General features: G+C 36.7%; 1 protein-coding gene across 6 annotated transcripts; it reads right to left on the bottom strand.

The window, feature by feature from the left end:
• Positions 1-302: 302 nt before the first annotated feature.
• Positions 303-18,652, bottom strand: LOC794838 (deubiquitinase DESI2). Of its 6 annotated transcripts, XM_073920183.1 has the most exons (8): positions 17,977-18,031; positions 17,026-17,133; positions 15,677-15,899; positions 13,662-13,860; positions 7,096-7,168; positions 3,736-3,829; positions 2,694-2,835; positions 303-2,563 (listed from the first exon to the last, which is right to left on the bottom strand). In XM_073920183.1, exons 4-8 carry the CDS (start codon positions 13,782-13,784, stop codon positions 2,315-2,317), a joined length of 681 nt encoding a protein of 226 aa, XP_073776284.1. In that variant the 5' UTR covers positions 13,785-13,860; positions 15,677-15,899; positions 17,026-17,133; positions 17,977-18,031; the 3' UTR covers positions 303-2,314. The 6 variants fall into 6 exon arrangements, with proteins under 6 accessions (XP_073776284.1, XP_073776283.1, XP_005157081.1 ...); XM_073920182.1 differs by lacking the exons at positions 17,026-17,133; positions 17,977-18,031 and adding an exon at positions 18,595-18,652; XM_005157024.6 differs by lacking the exons at positions 17,026-17,133; positions 17,977-18,031 and adding an exon at positions 18,305-18,394.
• Between the last annotated feature and the right edge of the window lie 1,930 nt (positions 18,653-20,582).

Genomic DNA, 20,582 nt, shown 5'->3' on the forward strand with positions numbered 1-20,582 from the left:
ATATATATGCGTGTTCACGCGCGGGGGGAGGGTAAAGGCGAGGCTCGTGCATGCGCACGTAAACCCATCGAAATAGGAACCCATCTATGGTTTCAATTTCACATACATACACTGGTTGTGGTTCGTCACAACACAGCCCTTGGTTTATATTCAGTTGTTAACGTTAGCCTATATTTTATACTTTAGCATCTGAAGTCAGTTTATGGAGGATTGATCTAGTCTGGAAGTTATCAGGAAACTGGAGACAGACATCACATGAGCTAAGCAAAGGAAGAGTCACATGAGAACAATGACTCTTGGGATTAGGTGTGAATTAATTTAATCAATGTTTAAAAATAATACAGAAATGAGCATCTCCACCCAGTGACAGCAATGAAGTTCTGGAGAAAAACACTTTTAATTTCTTTATTCTCTAATCATCTGTAAATATCTGAAATCATCCATCACATCAAAACAAGAAGTACTAATCGAGGCTAGAAATGGCATCAGTGGGGAAAGCCTATAAAACGAGTCTTGCTGAACTAGTAAAAGATCACAGTTGTGGACTAAATAAAACAAAAATAACATTATAAGAATCAGGCTCTAACGGTTGATAAGATCTTTGACAAAACAACAGTAAATAATCATATTCCAAATATAAAATTCAATTATATAAATACGTCTCCAAATACATCCCACAGATTTGACACCCATGTTGCCACCTACAATGCCATGCCATCCTGAGAGACAGAGGGGAATATGGGCTTCTAGAAGAGATTTGCAAATAGAGAAGCAAAATGGCACAGAAGCATCAAAATAATACTGAAAGACGAATCATTTACTCTTATATATACCATAGTCAGGGTATACCACATTTTTAATATTTATAATTTATAATGAAGATTGCCGTTGACCTTTTTTAGCTGACAAAATTTTCTACCACTGTTTGTGGTAAGTTTTAAAATTGCCAAATTACCGACCCATTGAACAAACTGTACAACTGTTTGACAACAAAAATTTGATATTGTGCACACCTTAACTAAGGTCTAAAGCCTAAAAAGGCCTTTAGTTGTGGCCTTCAGTTGAAAACAATTCACTACTTTTAAAATCTGAACAGATTTTAAAACACTAGGCATCATACACTTGCTTTGTTACAGAGAAAATCTGGGCATCATACATTAAGGAGTACATGTACCACCAGACTGAACACACACACAGAAACGTGTGTCATTAAACCAGGGCTTGTTCGATATCCCCCAACTTGGATGTAATCATAATCTGAAGCTTTTTTTTTACTCTTCAGACTGGCTTTGGTTTTTGGCAATTGATGCTGACTCTTCCAGACATAGAACCGGGGAGTATGTCTGTGCAAATGTAGCAATGTGTGATTACTGGACTATTTATTCAGCCTGTACGTTTAAAAGGCAGATAGCACAATACTGAAAGCCAAGAGTGACCATTAACACCTCTGCAACACACATTCCCTCTCTTCTTAACCACTCAGCTGTTGCATTCAATCACAACACAGTAAGACAGTACTGATACCAGAACTGATGTGCAGACCACACCCACACTTACCCACCCTACCCCCTCAACATCAGCCGCACAAATGCCCCCTTTGTGTCCTCAACGACAGGGCAACAGCACTCTTTTGTTTCAGCTGAGTCCAGCATATCAATGGCTTACAGTTAAAAGGCTGCAATTTCCAGCTGCGGTCAGTGGTTTCGTCGGCCCTTTTCAAAGTAAATTCATCAAAAACCTTGCACCAAAATATAAAAAATAGCAAAAGAGAATTCATAAAATGAATGTAAACCAAGATGACATAAGATTGACATCGTGTAATTAAATTAAAGCAGATTTATATTAGTAAAATCATGGAGGAGGAAAAAAATGAAGGTAAAGAATGCAAGTTCCTCAGCAATCCTCATCCATCACAAAATAGAAATAAATACACAGCAAACTCGGCTAAATCTGGAGACAGAAATGAATGTTTTTAAGGAAGGGCCCGATAGTGCTGTAACAAACCCAGCAGAGGGCAGTACATCATTCATAATGTCCTGTGCACTTATTATAACACTAACTAGCAAACACGGTTTAATTTCCCTTAAATTTTAGTAAAAATCAAAATTCTAAAACGTTAAGAGTACCACTGCAAGGGTTTCAAATCCCTGTAGGCTCTACTGAAAAACATGACTTTGATTTCCTCTATCAGCGAGGCCATGAGGTCTGGTGTTCATCCAGTCCAGCAGGAGGCGCTGTAGCAGCAGGATCAGAGGTTGGAGAGTGTGTGTGTATGCTCAGATTAGTTTAACACTGTGTGTATATATATATAAGATCACACACGGGTGTGTCTGCAGCTGTGTGATGTTCCAGACGCCGCTTCGGCAGCAGACGATGGCTCCTCGTCACTGGATTCATGTGTGTGTGAGTGTGTGTTCTCCTTCCGCAGGCCCATGCTGATGTGGCTCTGGAGGGCAGCAGGCGTGAGCCACTCTTTAGGCAAACAACTCTGCAGAAATGGAATACAGGAGCTGAAATATGCCAATCGATTCACCCAGCGCGGTATTTCTCTTCCACACAGCAACTACAGATAGAGAGAGAGAGAATGTTATTATGTGAGAATGTCAAATGTCATCAATCTGCGAGCTTGTAAATGACCCAGTTTGATAATCCATAAAAGACTGACAGAAAACAGAGAAGGGGAGTAAACTGACCTCAGAGAGCGAGGAAGAAAAATGGTTGCAGTTTTTGTGCATCAGGTGGTAGGCGTTCCCCTTGAACTCCTTTCCAAGCTCCTCCATTATTTTATCAATGTCTTCCTCTGCAAAGTCTGTTGTGCCCAGAGCTATAGCCTCTCTGGGGAAGAAACATGACCTGTGAGGTGATTCTTGTGTGTGTGAGTGTGTTTGTTTGTATGGTTTACATGGAAATAAACTTGTATAATGACATTGGTATTACAATGTTGAGGTGGTTTATGAGGACATGCCATGTGTCTTCATAATTTACAACTGTTAAAAAACATTATTAATGGGGTTTTATCACATGCAAACATTGCCACAGTTTTCCTTTGAGGGCTGGGTTTGGTGATACGGTTAAGGTCAGGCCAATAAGCAGTGCTTAGAGCAGGGGTGCCCAAACTTTTTCTTATTAATGGCCAAAAAGCAAATATTATGAGCCATGGGCCGAAAGCAAATATACCAAACTATAATATACTAAAGTTGCCATAGGTAATTTCCTAATTTATCTCATAATGTTTAAAAAATAAATAAAAACATTACTTTAAATCATATTTACTAATGCAGTGTAACTTTTAAAATTATAACTTACTGCAATAAAAACATAGGAGTGAACAGTGGAGTTCAATGCTGAATACACTAGTCAAGCAGAATCTGCCTTTGTCTTGATTTGCTCACCAAAGTCTCTGCATTGTCCTCGATTCATCTGGTGACAGTTTGTACATTTAAACTGCATCTGATTCATTTATGATATTTAATTGAAACATTTAATTTTAGTTAGCTTTTAACAATAAAACAAACAAAAGGTTACATTAGATTTGAAATCAAATTTTTTAAACCACCCCCATCATTCTCACTCTCTTCTCAGATGAGTGGCGAGCCAAATCAAAGGTTACCATGGGCCAACTTTGTCCCGCGGGCCCTAGTTTAGGCATCTCTGGTTTAGAGTATGTTAAATACATTCATCCAGTGAAGATAAGCCATGAAAACAAGAATGTGTGTGTGTGTGTGTAAAACTCACTTGAATTTGAACGTTTCCCCCAGTTCTGAGGCATTTCCAGGGTTGATTTCAAAAATGCCACTGAAGGGATATGGATGGCCACCATACGCAAACTCTGAAACAAACAATATGGCAAACATGAAAATGGTTAAATAAATATAAAATAATAAAATTTTTCCACATAGAGCTAAGTCATCTCACTTGAAATTGCTTTTATCCCAATATATTGCAGAAAAACTAAATACTGCAATGTCATTTTCCCCAATATTGTGTAGCAAGTCTCTTTTAGCTACTTGCTAGCAATGGCTAAACACTCCAAATTGAAAATTTAACCAGAAGTACTAAAAATCCAACTCATTTTGACATACAAAAATCTCTGTTGCTGTCTATTAGTGAGAGTCTAAAAGTTCCAATCAATCATGAATCAGTTCTTAAAGTTCCCTGTATGTCTGTGCTGCTGACGTGTTTTTGTTTGTGTGTGTGTGTGAGGGTGGGTGTGTGTGTAAAAAGTAAAAATAAAGAGGTAGAGAAAAAAACAGCAAATTCTCTGTCACTTTATGTCTAAGATCAGAAGCCTCACTGATTGGCTTCAGCATGTATTTACTTCCGTTGTGTCTTTACAGACGTACTTACTGTAACTGCTGCTTAAGTTGAAGCTAAGTCATTTAAAAATCTTACATCTTAGGGTACAAAACATATTTAGGGAATTCATCTTTACATGACAACAATATAATAAATATAGAAAAAGGTTTTCCTTTGTGTTTTAAAAAATGAGTGGTGAAATCTTGTTGCAGCAGGGAAAGGAGCTGTTGACATAGAATTGAACAAGATTTTGGTAAAAACTTAAAGAATACAAACATAAATAAAACTAAACAAAAAATGAGTTGTGTAATAACAATGAATTGACATTTAATACTTTATATAAAAGGCTTTTTTGGTGGCGGCAGCTTAAAGACGCCTCTCATGTGTAGAATGAAGTGACATGCATTGCTCAGCTGTGAGTTTTTCACAGACTTCAACAGTGTAATAATCTTGATGGTTCAATGGGTCTTGTCTATCAAATCTGATCTTTATTTTGCATTTTCTGTTGGATTTAAGTCAGGTGATTGGCTGGACCATTCTACAGCTTGATTTTCTTTCTCTGAAAGCATTTAAGAGTTTCCTTGGCTGTGTTTTGGATCATTGTCCTGCTGAAATGTCCATCCTGGTGTCATCTTCATCATGCTAATGTAGATGTTGGATTGAAGCAGCTAATATTAGTTTACAATGAGAAAGGATAGAGGGTTGCTGAAGAACTACTAAGAGATTTCAGCTGCAGTCTGGGCTTTCACTGCCTTTCTACACCTCCCTTTCTTCATGTGTTCAATACTTTTTCCATGCATCATTTCATTTTATTATGTTTATTATAAAACGTTAAGTTATTTACTTAACTCAATGGTTGAGTTAAAAATATTTGGAGCTTTGTTGGGTTATTTTTAACCTTTATTTGGTTATTTATTAATAACTCAACTAGTTTTGTGTTATAATGTTTATTTAGGCTCCGATGCAATAATTTTTTTTCTTTACTTATTTCTTTTTTTATTTTTATAGCCGTTTCACTAGCACTCTTAATTAATGACAATACAAACGCTTCGTAACCGATCTATATTAAACAGATAAAAACAGTTTATCTACTTCCTGTGTTCATCTCTACAGTTTTTTTGGGGGAATTGATACACATATTTGTGATATTTGGCCGTCAATCTCGCCTTTAGGACACAGCGGAGACATCAAAGTACCACATCCAGTCTTGGTCAAGGTATGTTGCCTTTTTATAAAAAACACATTTCCTTTCACTAAAAAATTATTTCTTATTACTTCTTATTAATTATTATATTGTAGCACTTAAACACTAAGATAGACACATAAATATGCTAGATTTTATTTAAGAAGTTGCTGGTTTTCCCAAGTAATGGAAAATCTGAAAAATAAATAGTAGTACTAGTAATAGTAAGTCTCTGCTCACCAAAGTCTCTGCATTGTCCTCTATCCATCCGGTGACAGTTTGTACATTTAAACTGCATCTGATTCATTTAAAATATTTAATTGAAACATTTAATTTTAGTTAGCTTTAACAATAAAACAAACAAACAAACAAACAAAAGGTTACATTAGATTTTAAATTAAAATCTTTAAACCATCCCCATCATTTTCACTCTCTTCTCAGATGGGTGGCGGGCCAAATCAAAGGTAACCATGGGCCAACTTTGTCCCGCGGGCCCTAGTTTAGGCATCTCTGGTTTAGAGTATGTAAAATACATTCATAGTAGCAATAGCAATACCAGAATGGAAAAAAAATTACATTCAATAATTAAATCATTCAAACATTTAATTTATATAAACCAATGCATTGAGTTAAAATAACACATAGTTGGGAAGGTGCTATAATAACCTATAGTTGGATTATATTTAGGGGTAGTTTTATCCCAACTATTTTTCAGAGTTCGCATAACTTCATTTATAAACTAATTAGATTTGTTTTCCTTGCATATATGGATTTCTTTGGTTGTTACAACATCATGCATGTCACAAATATCTAAACTTCTAGTCAATGGCACCTTTATAAATAAGTTTTCTGAGAAAAATGGTGATGTGTTCAATCCTTATACTTATTTTTGCTGTAATTATATTCACAAAACACCTGTATTACATATTCTATCACGTTCTTCAACTTATTCTACAATTATTGTTTTGTTTGTCGAGTACTTGGTACATGCCTATAGTGCATGACATCACAGATTTATCAAAATCCCATTGTTTGTAGTTTACATGGAAACGATTCTCAAAAACTTACACTTTGAAGCCTGTTATCAAAGGCTTGCATTTCCAGGCCTTCCAAAAACACACACTGTGTAATTGAATGGCCAAAAAGCATTTTCAAATTCTTTAGTTGAAAATGCTGTCACTTAAACGACCACTTAAATAGCAATGAAAAAACTCAGATCCACATAACTGATCGAACTAAATGCAACGTTAGTCACTTAGGATATAAAAATATTTAAAAGCAAATTAATAAACACTTAAGGGCCCTCTTGAAGAAAACTTCTTTACATGACATAATATTGCAAACAATATATATATGTGTAGCCATTCACACATATTACATAGTCTACACAGATTAGTTGTAAATTATTTTCACATTTTTGTTTCCATCATGGTATTTTAATTCTATATATATATTAGTGATGGAAACAAACTGTCTTCCAACAGCCATGTTTATTAACCCTTTGTGACAATGTATGTAACATTTAAGAGAAATGAAGCTCCAGTAGAAGTCATAATTAAAATAATAATAATAATAATATTAATAATATAACTCAATGGGTTAATAGGTCACGGTACCTCTGCCGTAGATCTCTATTCCTGAGTGGAAGACTCCAATACCCAGAGTTGAGGTGTATTCATTAATCCAGTACTAAGGGAAGAAAAGACATCATAATTACCTATACATTCTGCTTCCGGACAGCTATATATAAGGCACTTTAATCAATAAATGGCGCACAACCCTGCTAGACACACATTATACAACATATGCTTTAAAGTGGAGGGGGAGGGGGAATATTGAGAGAAATGTGTTTCTGTGAGGCCAAAAAGGTGCACCAGCTGCCCTTCATGAATAATAGAGGATGCAGAACATAATTTAATGTACACACACAAAAAAAACTAGTCTATCCCCGGCAACTTCATGTGTGATTGTGTATACCAAGTGAATGGACAAATTTATAATACTAAATGTAGTCACTTTGAATCTAAAGCATCTGATTTTATGTAGATTATTAAACAATATAGATGTCCACCTTTATGCTGAAATATCATCAACATAAAGACACATGAGTCATTTACTGATATTTTGTCAGTACACTTATGACAAAAGTTACATCTTAAAAAAGCAGGCGCAATAAGGCTCATCACCAATATACAGTATATGATTACTATATACTGTATGAAGAGTTCAGATGCAAAAACCTCTAAATGCCATCTAAAATGTTCTCCTAAAATGAGCATTTTTTACAGCATCCCATGTGTATGTTCAGTTATTTCACTTTAAAGGCAATGAAAATAACTTATTAATCACAACAAAAATAAAATTACTGAGCCTACACAAAATGCTAACAAGAAAATGGCTTTTAGAGGTTTTTGCATCTAAACTTTTCATATTTATGTCCATACACTTATGTGCCACTTCATTAGGAAAAGCTTTTAGACTGCATATTACCACAAATATACCATCAGCCAATCTCATTGTAGCGACTCAAAGCATTTAGGCTTGTAGACATAGAAGAAAGGTTATTTAAGTGACTTACAGTATGCTATGGTGCCAGATGGGCTGGACAGACATTTCAGAAATTGCTGATCTAGTGAGATTTTCATACACAAGCGTCTCCGGGGTGTACAAAGAATGGTCCATAAAGAAGAAAATGCACAGTAACTGGTAATTCTGTGGGTCAAAATGCCTTGTTGATGCCAGAGCAAAATGCCTTGACTGGTTTAGCTACAAAATTTCCAATATTTATCTAGATTCCTGCTGCACCATTTTGATAGTAGAGTCAGAATTCAGTGTTAACATGAAAGCATCAATCTTTTCGGCCTTGTATCAATGATTCAAGTTACTGGTACTGCTGATGATGTGGGGAAAAGTTTTTTGGCAGACTTTGGGCCATTTAAAGAATTAATTCACTCAAAAAAGTAAATTAATTCATTAATTACTCAGCCTAATGTTGTTACAAATCACTGAGACCTTGGTTCATCTTCCAAACACAAATTTCGATATTTTAGATGATATCTGAGGGCTTTCTGAGCCTTCATAGACTGCAATGGTGCCTAGACATTTAAAACCAAAACAGATTTTTGAGATGTTAACAGTCATATATGTGTCCCACATTGCTAAAATAACTATTAGGACACATATACTTAACTAAAAAGTGAAAACTTATTGTTTTTGCATTATTTCAAGCAAATTCATTTTTCTGGTTTGAAAAGAAATGTTGAAGCTGCGTCACAGCGATTAGATCCTTGTGTAAATTCCAGCGTGTAGATTGGATGTTCGTACCGGCCAGTACAACGTGACGTCTTTGAGCTTTCAGCATTAATTCATGAGAAAGACTTGATTCATATTAGCGCACTCTATTGTGAATGAGGGGCAACTTTGTTAAAATGCATGCCGTGTTTAGACGGCATAAAGACGACACAATGTGTTGCCAACCGTAATTGAAACAAGTGGACGAAGAATCATTTGGAGACATGGGTCATCAGTGTTGTGTTTATAAATGTGCTGCAACAAGGATTTGATTCCATTTCCCCGCTATAAGAGTGCAGCTTGACTTGTGTGGATTACAGTGTTCTGCTTACACGCAACAAAATACGTTTGTAAGGAACATTTTTTACCCGAGAGCTTTTCGCATCTGGAAATGGTGAAATCTGGATTTGCCGCTTGTCTCCTTTTAAAAAAGACGCCGTTCCCGTTGCTGTTGATTGTCCTGTCTCTACAGATTTGGTAAGTGTGTGATCAGTGTTCTTTGTTTATGTTGATTCAGATGGCAGCTTTAGTTAGTATCGTCTGCACTACTTTTTCAGTTTTAAAAGACATACCTTAGTCAAAATGATTTAGTTACCAAGTTTACAGTACATTAATTTGGGGGTCACTGTGTGCGTTAAGGGCAGTATAATATATTGCTATTAGATTCAGAGGCAACACGCAAGCATCATATTACCCATAGTAAACGCACACCGGGATCTGATGCAGAACAAAGAACTTTAAAAATGTAATTGACATGAAGATGAAGAAATAATAACGTCATTTTCTTTTTTGGGTGAACTGTTAAGTGAATTGTTTAAATGCTGCAGCCCACCTGATTATTGATGCATGTCCATTTTTTGGAGGGTCCATAATTCATATATACCAAAATCTCTGATGATTATTCACAGTATCATGTATACAACAATACCACAAAGAATTAAGTCTTTTCTGAAGGCAAAAAAAAAATCTGTTAAACCTGGCACTAGCTACAAAGTTGCCAGTAAGTGTATTTTCATCTCATATTATAGATCTGTGATCTGAAGTGTGTTTTGACTATTGGGGTGTCAGCGCCTCCTCATGGACTGGAGAAGAATCACACACTCTCATCTCTACTCACTTATCAATACTGCTGTCAATGCTTCAAAATAGGTTTGTCTAAAATGAACCTTTGTGCTAACAACACAAAGTTTACCATAACATTCTCCATAACAATACATTTCACCAGTGAAAATGTGGGTTAAAGCTTTATGTTTGCATTGCATATTTACATGCGAAATTAAAGAAAAAAACAGGGATGTTGTTGGATAATGTAATGAATAAAATGATTAATGCACTTACCATGTCATACACATTAAGGATAACGGGTTCATTTGCCATCCTGAGAGAAGCGCGCGCAAAGCCTCAAAAATAACGGGAGTTTATTGCTCTCCAGACAGCTGCCCACCTCGCGCACCCGGGTGTCCCCAAAAAAAGAGGTTAAAACACTCAGCAAAGTCGCTACAGCAACATTCGAAAGGCTGAGACGCAATTTAAACGATCCGCTCTTGTCGTTTTATCCATCAAATAATCATTCTGTGAGATGTTCAGGGGGGGCTCGCGGGCCTAGTCGCGCTATCGAAAGATAAACAGCGGCTGCAGAGGTAGACACGGGCGAGGAAAGGCAACAGGGCATCAGTTTCCCTCCACGGTGAATTCAGCGGGAGAAAACAGGCACTTGTGGCCTCCGGGAGTCAGTCTCCGGTAAGCGCAAGGGGAAAGAGCGCACAGGCACCGAATAAGACCGATTTTACACCGGTTATCAAGGATACACACTTAACTAAAGTCCTAAAAGGGCGCAGATGATCGGTGATGATCACGACTGGCTGTCAACCACACCAGGGGTATAAATTCACGTTAAGATGATGGATAATCCATATTGAATGTTGCTGAACAGAAGCGCGCGCTCGCGGGTGTTTCGGTTTTGCCGGTTGTCTGAGCGCAGGGGTCGCGGTTGTGATGCTGAAGGGAGCTTGATGCAGTCCCGACCGCCACAGCCATCAGCGCCGCAGTCCCGGGGTTTGTCCTCATGGAGGCCGCGCGGAGCTGCACGGAGGCTGGGTGAAAATCCCCAATAACTATAAATTCACGGTATTGATGATGACATCACTATGGCCGGGTCGCGAGCGTGAGGACGCGAGTGTGCACTAGAATCAGCGGAGCGTGCGCTTATTACATCATCATGATGATGATCTGGACGCAGCGGCGCGCGCTCAGCTTCCCCCTCCATCCGTCCGCGCCGTACAGCGGGGCGGGGGCGATGCGCTATTCCCAACGACAAAACACGTTTCTGCCGGATCCAGAGATGAACTTTTTGACTTGAGATTGTAATTGTAAACTTGATACATTTCATGCATATCTGCAATTATTAACAAGTCTCACAAGTCTATTTTTATATCTATATATTTTATCGTTATGTTTAAAGTTAATATTAAACCATTCTGATGAATGTGATGATGGTATGTTTGCCCAAGAAAAAGGCTAACTTAAGTGGACTGGGGGTAAAATTAAAGAAAAAAATGTAAAACAGCATTTTTGGTTAACTGAAATATAAATGTCAAAATAAGTAGGGGAGAGTGGGGACAGTTGCAACACGATTTGCATTTACTTCAGTTTCTCAGAGACAGTTTTTTTTTGTGGGGACCCAAAATTTTTAAATAATAAACCCACATCTATCGGACACCCACCCGCATTGGTGTAATAGGTGTACATATTACAATATATTCATTTAGTCATTTTCTTTTTGGCTTAGTCCCTTTATTAATCCGGGGTCGCCACAGCAGAATGAACTGCCAACTTATCCAGAACATTTTCAGGCAGCAGATGCCCTTTCAGCCGCAACTTATCTCTAGGAAACATTTACACACACACAAACTCATACACTACGGACATTTAAGAATACTCAATTCACCTGTACCACATATCTTTGGACTGTGGGGGAAACCAATGCGAACGCAGGGAGAATATTTTAATTAATACTATTAAATAAACAAGCAACAACCATGTTTTGGTGAATTTTTAGGCCTACAAAAAAACCTGAACAAAAATATCTGTACTGAAAATCTAGACGGAACCTTTACTAAACTACTTCTGTCAACTATAAATTGAATTAATTAAATAATTAATTCTTTCAAATTAAATTACACAGAACCTGTAATAAAATTAAAATTGTACACTGTTAATATGGCATACTGTTAATAATACTGTAATACTGTAATACTGTTAATAATTTTATAATAGGCGACAGTTGCAAAAGCATGTTGCTACTGTACCTATTCTGTCAACCATGATTAACTTTCTGTGCTGTACAAATGCTTTAACACTTGATAGCTTTACCTATTTGAAGCTAGGAAAACAGTGATTTAAATTTATTCATTTTCTTTTTGGCTTAGTCCCTTTTATCAATCCAGGGTCGCCACAGCGGAATGAACCGCCAACTTATCCAGCACGTTTCACACAGCGGATGCCCTTCCAGCAGCAACCCATCTCTGGGAAACATCCATGCATACTCGTTCACGCTCATACACTACGGACAATTTAGCTTACCCAATTCACCTGTACCGCATGTCTTTGGACTGTGGGGGAAACCAGAGCACCTGGAGGAAACCCACACGAATGCAGGGAAAACATGCAAACTCCACACAGAAATGCAAACTGACCCAGCTGAGACTCAAACCAGCACTACCTACTGCGCCACTGCGTCGCCTTTGATTTAAATTGTACAAATTTTTAATCTTTCCCAAAAACAGATTAGACAGCATGATACATTTTCTTAATGTTAAAAAAATAACTATATCACCTCAAAGTGAGCTTTATACTGAAGGAATGGTCAAATATGGCTGATTTCTTTCAGATGGAGGGTCTACGGAGAATATGTGGTATGAATATCATTACTCTAGCTTATTCCTGAATGGAGGAATAAGTTGTTGCAACGGTCGCCAATCTCCCCTATACTGCAAAATGCAATACATAATACTGCAAAATTGTTTTTAAAAGAAAAAGTGCTAGAATTTGCTGAAAATAAACATAGAATATTAAAGGAAGTGCAAAGACTACAATATATATTTGCTTTTTTCTTTATATTTTATGAATAAAGATGCATTTCCGGAACTTCCGCAGGCTAAAAGCATTTGCCAAAGGGGAAAAAGCTCACTACACACCTACACTATAAAAATGATGAGATGTTTTAAACCAAAGCTGTGTCAAAGAGGGACAAATCAGACATTGGGGTAATTTTTTCACTTAAATTTAAAATACATTTTTTTAATTCAACAATCAATATTTGACATAACCTTGGCCTAAATCAACCCAGCTTATTTTTAGAGTATATACATTGGTTCAGTGTAACATATACACTTGATATTCCTCAAGGCTGTCATCTACGGATATATTGTTTGAGTGATCGTGTTTCAGCAAAACAACACTGTTAAATTCTAAAGATTGTTCTTCCTTTTAGATCAACGTGTCTGTCCTGACAAATTGTCTGCAGACACTATATAGGAGTGTTATAAACATGTTTGATCAATGCTGCTGTCATTGAAAGATTAAAACAGCATTACAGAATGGAGAATTGTCTATTTGGGTGAGTGTCATTTAGCAGACGCTGGTTATTCAATATGCTAAATGCATTAAAAATTAAATAAAAATAATAACTCAAATCATATTCCACTCTTTCTGCTTCAGCGACATTGTGTAATGTAATATAAGACTCTGGAGGACATACAGTACTGCATTATCATTCTCCGTTGTTTCTCTCCCCTGCTTTAAGTGCATTCAGCCCCTGCTGCCTTTGAGTGTATTGATTTCTGATGAGGAGAACTGATACACACACGGACACACACAAACATGCACATACCAGTACTCGTTTGTCAAAGGCATCTACTTCCGAAAAGAGAGACAGGTATAAAGACAGCAGTCTTTTAGACAGAGAGACAGCAGCAGTGCATCCATTCATACAGGCAGCATGTTCTCCAGTCATCTCAATGGGAGCCAGATGCAAAGAACTCCTCTGAACAGACTGTGGCAGTTTGTTGGTTTGTTATTCGATACAAAATCTGCAGACAAGAGAGAAGCGTGATGTTCAATGGTACCAGAATAAAGGATTCAAATATTCTGACATTGTGTACATGTTCATTTAAAGAGATATTACACATAAAAAAATGGAAATTTACTGACGGTTTACTCGCCCGTTTTTTTTTTATGAGTTTGTTTCTTCTGTTGAACACAAAAGAAGATATTTTAAAGAAACTGTAATGATCTTCTTTAGTGTTAAACAAAAAAAGAAAATGAAACATGTTTGGAACAAATGAAAGGTGAGTAAATGATGGCAGATTGTCCCCTTAAGGCAATTAATCAATCACATTGCATCAACTAAATTAATTTAGGCATGTAGAGCTGGTCAGGATGATCTGCTAAGAATCAAGAGCATCAGAATGGGATAGAAAGGTGAGTAAAATTATTTTGAACATGGTTTGTTTGGTACCACATGGACTGGTCTGAAAATATTCAAATATCTATTATTTTCATGCAGAAACATCTTTAGGGATTAAATAGATTGATCTATAGACAATTGGAAATCCTTTGAGCATCAGTTCTGTCATCAAATATACCTTCTTGATGCCTGATGTCAGAAGACAATAGCTACACTGTAAAAAAAGGTCAACTGACTGGCAGTTACGGCTGCTAAACAAAAACCATAAAATTACGGTAAAATTTCGTTGTTGAAATAAAGTGCAAAAAATAATAAATCTACAGTTATATTCATTAAAATGTTTACAGTAAAACACTGTTATTTTACAGACTTTTTCTAGATTATTTTACGTCATTAATTGATAAATTTTACGTAATTTTAAATGTACTTAAAAAAAAACAGGAAAAAAACACTGTGTAAATAGTACTGCAATTTTATTGTATAAAACAGGAAAATTGCCATAATTTGTCATTTAATATATAGTACATAAAATAACTGTCAAGCTTTTAATTTAAAAATATTGTTTGTAATTGTTATGGACTTTTGAATTTAATTTAAAATAACAGAAAAATACTGTATAAATAATACTGTAGTTTCCCTGCATAAAATACAAAAAATGTCAGTAATTTGTCTTTAATGATAAAGTACTTAAAGTCAAACTGTTAATTTAGAGAGATTGTTTGTCATTGTTTGTCATTAAGTCTTGAATATAATTTGAAACAACAAAATATTACTGTAAACAATTTATAGATATTTTCTGCAAAATTAGTTTTTTTACAGTGTATGATCCACCAAACAATGATGAAAAAAAATGTCTAATAGACGTCCAAACATAGACAAACCATGCCTAAATTTGGGCTGTCTGTGAAATCTAATAGACATCTAACAATATTTTTAAAATAGACTAGTCAGAAAGACTAATGTATACAAATATGTACATTGTAAAGAAATCCGTAATTTTACGATTTATTGCTGGAAAAAGAAATGTACCGTAAAATAACGAATATTAAATGTCAGAAATTTACGGAAATTTCTGTCATTTAATATTCGTTATTTTATGGTAAAATTCTGTATTATTTTCAGGCAATAATTTTTTTTACAGTGATAGTCATTTAGCCTATTCCTGTCTATTTGATGACTAGTGTATGTCTTGTCTATTGTTAGATATCTATTAGATTTTCTCAGACAGCCCAAATTGTTTGGATGTCTATTAGTCATTTTTAAAACACAAAAAAACTTCCTTTGAACTTGAACTTGTTTTAGCTGATAGACAGCCGACAGCAACTCAATAAAAGTAAAGAGTTGTAGAGCATCTCTAAACAATTCAGACGCTAAAACAAAATTACAGCAACAGAAGAACACATTAGCGAAGCATCTAACAGTAAACAGACTACACTCACCAAAATTGGACGATGACAGTCAGAATTTGGAGTAAACAACATCGGATTACCTCCACTTTGACCAGTTCACTCCAATAGAGCACATTGGAAGTGTGGTGAAATATTATTATCACATTACGGATGTACAGCCTGCAAATGTACAAATCTGCAGCCACTAATCAGGTGTACCAAGTAAAATATCCGGTGATGGTGTTTCCTCGAGAAAAAAATTGTCTGTGGAAACCTGAAGGGGGCAGTGAAGATGAAAACAGTTATTCAGCTTCTTGAGGTTTGTAGCAAGTTTTAATCGCTAAACAAATGCGTTTCCATCCTCTTATCAAACAGAAAAATGAGACAGAAAAAATGAAACATAATTTAATACGATTTTAAAGTAGCCTAGTGTTAGGCCCGGCGCCGGGGGGCACTTTAAATCCATAGGACCTGGTGACTGATTTTGGTCTCTTGTTTTTAGGCTATTTATTCACATTTATTATTACTTTGCATTACTGCCTAAGTTACTGACCGCAGTAATATAGGCTACGTTTTAATAGTAATAACAATATGCAGTTTCGCTATCACGAATTTTATTAACGATGGTAATGCATACCGCTTATTAATGCAGACGAATCATGGCTTCAGTGCCAAACGAGTGCTTTAAATCATATGTTATTCTCCTTATTTCCGTTTTATTTCAAATAACAGGTCTATAAATGTTTAAAGTTTTAGGTAAAGACGTCAAATTATGCCCACGCATGCAACCTGACCCACGATCAGACTATTCATTTAACGGATAAATAGTGAAATCAGCTTAACCGAGTCATCACGCTTCACGTAGCCTATATATTATCCAACCAATATCAGTGTTTGGTAAAAGCTAAATGTTACAATCTAAATTCATTTAAAACAATTACTTAGTTACATTTTAAGGCATTAGTGTAGCCAGAAAAATACCTAGAAAAGATACCAAAATTCAGTTATTACCGTGAAAATTGGTAAAATTTTGGCATGGATAACACGCAGCTCAATATAACCTTTTTTCATCGTTTTAAATGTAAAAAACAAAGATTTATCTTAGGCTATCATAAGTGTGTTTTTTTCGTGATATTGTAAACCATCATAAACCATTAGGTTACTAGGCCTACCCGTCATTTTGCTTATTAATTATTTTATTTATTAAGCCTTTTTTTAATAGCTTGCTTTCAGGTTATTTTCATTTTAGGGCCATGAGCTACAAGTCAAAACAAACTCGATATGTTGTATTTTAGCTCTTAAAATAGATCTACAATATATTTTATGTTGTTTAATTTTGCATGAGCAAATAGCAGTATAGCCTAAATTAAATATTTTTAAAAGATTATCATTCTGCCTACCTGCAGTGCAAGTGAGAGGTTTCTCGGTTGATCCGCGGTAATTCCACTTAAGCACTATATACCTAATCCATTTATAACACTGCAAACTTGACTTCGCAGGCCGATCATCTATAAATGCAAAAGGCATTTATTATGTGTTATAGCTTAACTGCTGCTGCATAATGGGATGTTTCTCTACACAATTGTAAAAGTGCAATTTTTAGCTAAATGAAAGCAAACATTCAAAGGGTTCTGCCCCTGCTGAAAAATCCAGCTTAAACCAGCCTAGGCTGGGTGGCTGGTTTTAGCTGGTCGACCAGGCTGGTTTTAGAGGGGTTTTGGCCCTTTCCAGGCTGGTTTCCAGCCATTTCCAGCCTGGTCTTAGCTGGTCAGGCTGGGAGATGACCAGCTAAAACCAGCTTGACCAGCCTAGCCAAGCTGAGAGTCCAGCCAAAACCAGCTATATCCAGCTTAAACCAGGCTGGTCAAGCTGGTTTTAGCTGGATTTGGCTGGTCATTTTCCAGCTTGACCAGTTAAGACCAGGCTGGAAATGGCTGGAAACCAGCCTGGAAATGGCCAAACCCCCTCTAAAACCAGCCTGGTCAACCAGCTAAAACCAGCCAACCAGCCTAGGCTGGTTTAAGCTGGATTTTTCAGCAGGGGCGTTTTGTCATTTTTAGCTTAATTGTAATAATATTAATAATAATAATAATAAATAAATTAAAATATTATTTATAGTGTAGCCTACTGTGGGACTGTGCAGTAAACTATTTGTTTTTATTAAAACATTTTTATTAGGCTACATCTTCCCGAATAACTAATAAATGCCTGGCAGTTGCGTCTCTGCTAAAATTATTTTAACAGCAAATTTCTTATGTGTTTTTTCCTTTTAGAGCTCAAGAGAGTTGTGTTTAAATAATTAGTTAACCAAAACATTTAATGAATTTAGCTGCTCCTATCATGTCACCCACTTTTCTCCCTTGTGAGTTGAGTGCGCCTCCCTCGCCGTGTGCGCGTTTTAAAGGCTACGGGCGCACCTGACCTGACGCGGGGACCGGATCTCTCAATGCCCCCCTTTGCGACGGGCCTGCCTTTCTAAGACGACAAATCTGACGAGAAACACCTGAGGGAAAAACCTGAGGCAAGACTTGAAGCTCTAAAAGATAATATTCATCAAATGAAATGCAACCAGAGAGCAGTTTTGTGGACTCTGTCACTCTTTAGTATCCTTGTTCGCTCCTGTTATGCCAAAATGAATAAAAAGCCCGTCTGGCAGCGTCCACTCCAGCCATAACTCACCTTATATCTGTTATCAAGCATCTAAAAATACAGCTTCTGAGATGAAGAGCATCTGACAGTCAGGGCTAATGATGAAACTTCTGCTCAGACAGCGATGTTTACGAGCGAGCTAAATGCTGCATTGTGTACGTTAACTATGGTACACAGACGGTACTGCTACTTCATAGTTGCCTAAATATCATTCTGAAATCCCGCCAGGACTCTCAAAGAGCGTAAAAGAGTAATAAGAGTTGAGCATGATATGACGTGAATACTAGCTCCCATAGAAATATACATTAGATGTCGCATACCCTGATGTTGTCTATTGGAAGGAATGCGTCAATAGAGCCGCCATTTTAGTACAGGGTCGCGTTACTTTGAAATGAACGCTCCTTTTAATTGAGCGCCATCTAGCGGTCACATGATCTAATGACTCAATATTATGACAACTTGTTCAACTTCTTTTATAAATATATATAACTTGACATTACTTTTTTTCTCACCACCACACTGGTCTTTTTCACAAGACAAAATTTTGTTGTTGGAAACTGTATTTTATATACTTAAATTTGACTTTAGCATGCTAAACGTACTTGAGTAAGAGACGTTTTACTTGATTTGGGTCATTAAAAACTCCCTATGATGTATATAGCCTACACCTGCTGTAGTCAACCTAAATCCTACTGTAGGTTGCCATAAAACCAAAACAACACCCATTCTTGTCTTAGGACATTTTATTAAGCAAATTTTAAAATAACAGTAAGTTCATGATATGTTAAATATATAGTATAATTTGCTGGTTTTAATCATACAGAATAATATTAAATATAATTATGAAACAATCATAACATAACCCTTATGTCTAAGGACATCTTTCATTAACTTTTTATTACCTACACCAAATGTTGACTAATGAAGGTACATTTATAACAACCATTTATTTGTTAGACTACTGTATTGTCAAACCATGTTGCATACAAATGCATACAACAGACTAACATTACAGTGCATTGCTGTAGAGGACAAATAAAACACGAGACAGGTGTTTAGAAAGAGTATAGTTTATTCAGTTTGACATGCAAACAAGACAAACTTTCAGAAAACAACCCGGAAACATTATAACGCGCGCGCTCGTGAATATAACCCGCGGTTGTCTTCAACTGTTGTCTTCAATAGTCCTTTGCTCAACAGCTTAGCTGAAAAACAAAGCAAAACATTACAACAGTCAGACAAAAAGCAAAGAGCATAGGATCACCAAGAGACGACACTACAATTTGGGAAACAATACCGCGCTTTTTGAATAAATTAAATAAAAACAAAGCAGCTGCTTTCCATCGCGACAGCCGATCGCTTTCACTTCAAAATGGCGGAATCCGGGGCTGTTGCTCTTGGTCATTTTAAGCTCTTTGCATAAAGTTAAATCATAACAGTTACCATAGTGTCTATTTCAAACTATAGTAAACTAAAGTTTGAAACTATAGTTTAAAATAGACGATGAGTGGGCCTCGCTACTCCCACCCACCATAACCCTCGCAGCGAGGTCCCACTACCGGCCCCCCGTGTTTCCCTGAGGGTCCTCGGGGGTTGTTTGTTCCCTGCCTAGGGCTCAAAGGCCGCCTCGCCCCAGGGAGTGCACAAGAAGACCGGGTGCCAGGCCGTGCCAGTAATCACATTTCGAGCAACAAACACGTAATATTCCTTGCGATGTTACGTTTATGTACGTAAACCACAAGGAACTACAGCACAGACGGGCCCGAGTGAAGCTTCACGAAGCTGACTTCGTGAGATTGGCGTGGCTCCACTCGTACCGTCGGTATTGAACTCACCTTGGTCAAGTACAAACAGCAACACCGAGCGAACTGACAGCGCTGATAGAGAGCACACGAGCTTTATAGGAATGCATATGCAAATTTTTACAAGGCACGTCACTGTTTTCTCGTTGTCATGGGGAGCGCTGAAGAGTGATTGGAGAACACAGACTCGGGAATCTGCGTCATGGCGAGTTGCCGTCTGCTGTGGACAAAAATATATTAAATATATTCAATATATATTTTTACATTTTTGGTGCTGTGTAATATTCTGAGGTGCAGTAGAATTATTTGGAGACAGATGAATATAATTGGATATATGCCTAGCTAGTGTTGTTCCCATACTTATAAACTTCCGGTGACCGGTTATTGTGAGTTTTTTCCACTTTATATGGTTCCTTTTACAGTATATATCTATGTGTATGCCAAAGAAAAAATCTGCACGTTTTTAAGGTCTGTTTTCTTTAAAAAGCAGCGATCTCCACTGGCTG

The sequence above is a fragment of the Danio rerio genome, chromosome 13 (genome assembly GCF_049306965.1).
Source record: "Danio rerio strain Tuebingen ecotype United States chromosome 13, GRCz12tu, whole genome shotgun sequence".
In the NCBI taxonomy this organism is placed as follows: Eukaryota; Metazoa; Chordata; class Actinopteri; order Cypriniformes; family Danionidae; genus Danio; species Danio rerio.

Excerpts from the sequence above, each read along its gene's own strand:
- LOC794838 (XM_073920182.1), bottom strand. The coding sequence starts at position 13,784 with ATGACTGGAGAACATGCTGCCTGTATGAATGGATGCACTGCTGCTGTC. Across the intron at positions 3,830-7,095 it reads AATAGAGATCTACGGCAGAG|AGTTTGCGTATGGTGGCCAT; the intron begins GTACCGTGACCT and ends TGTTTGTTTCAG. Across the intron at positions 2,564-2,693 it reads TTTCTTCCTCGCTCTCTGAG|TTGCTGTGTGGAAGAGAAAT; the intron begins GTCAGTTTACTC and ends CTCTATCTGTAG.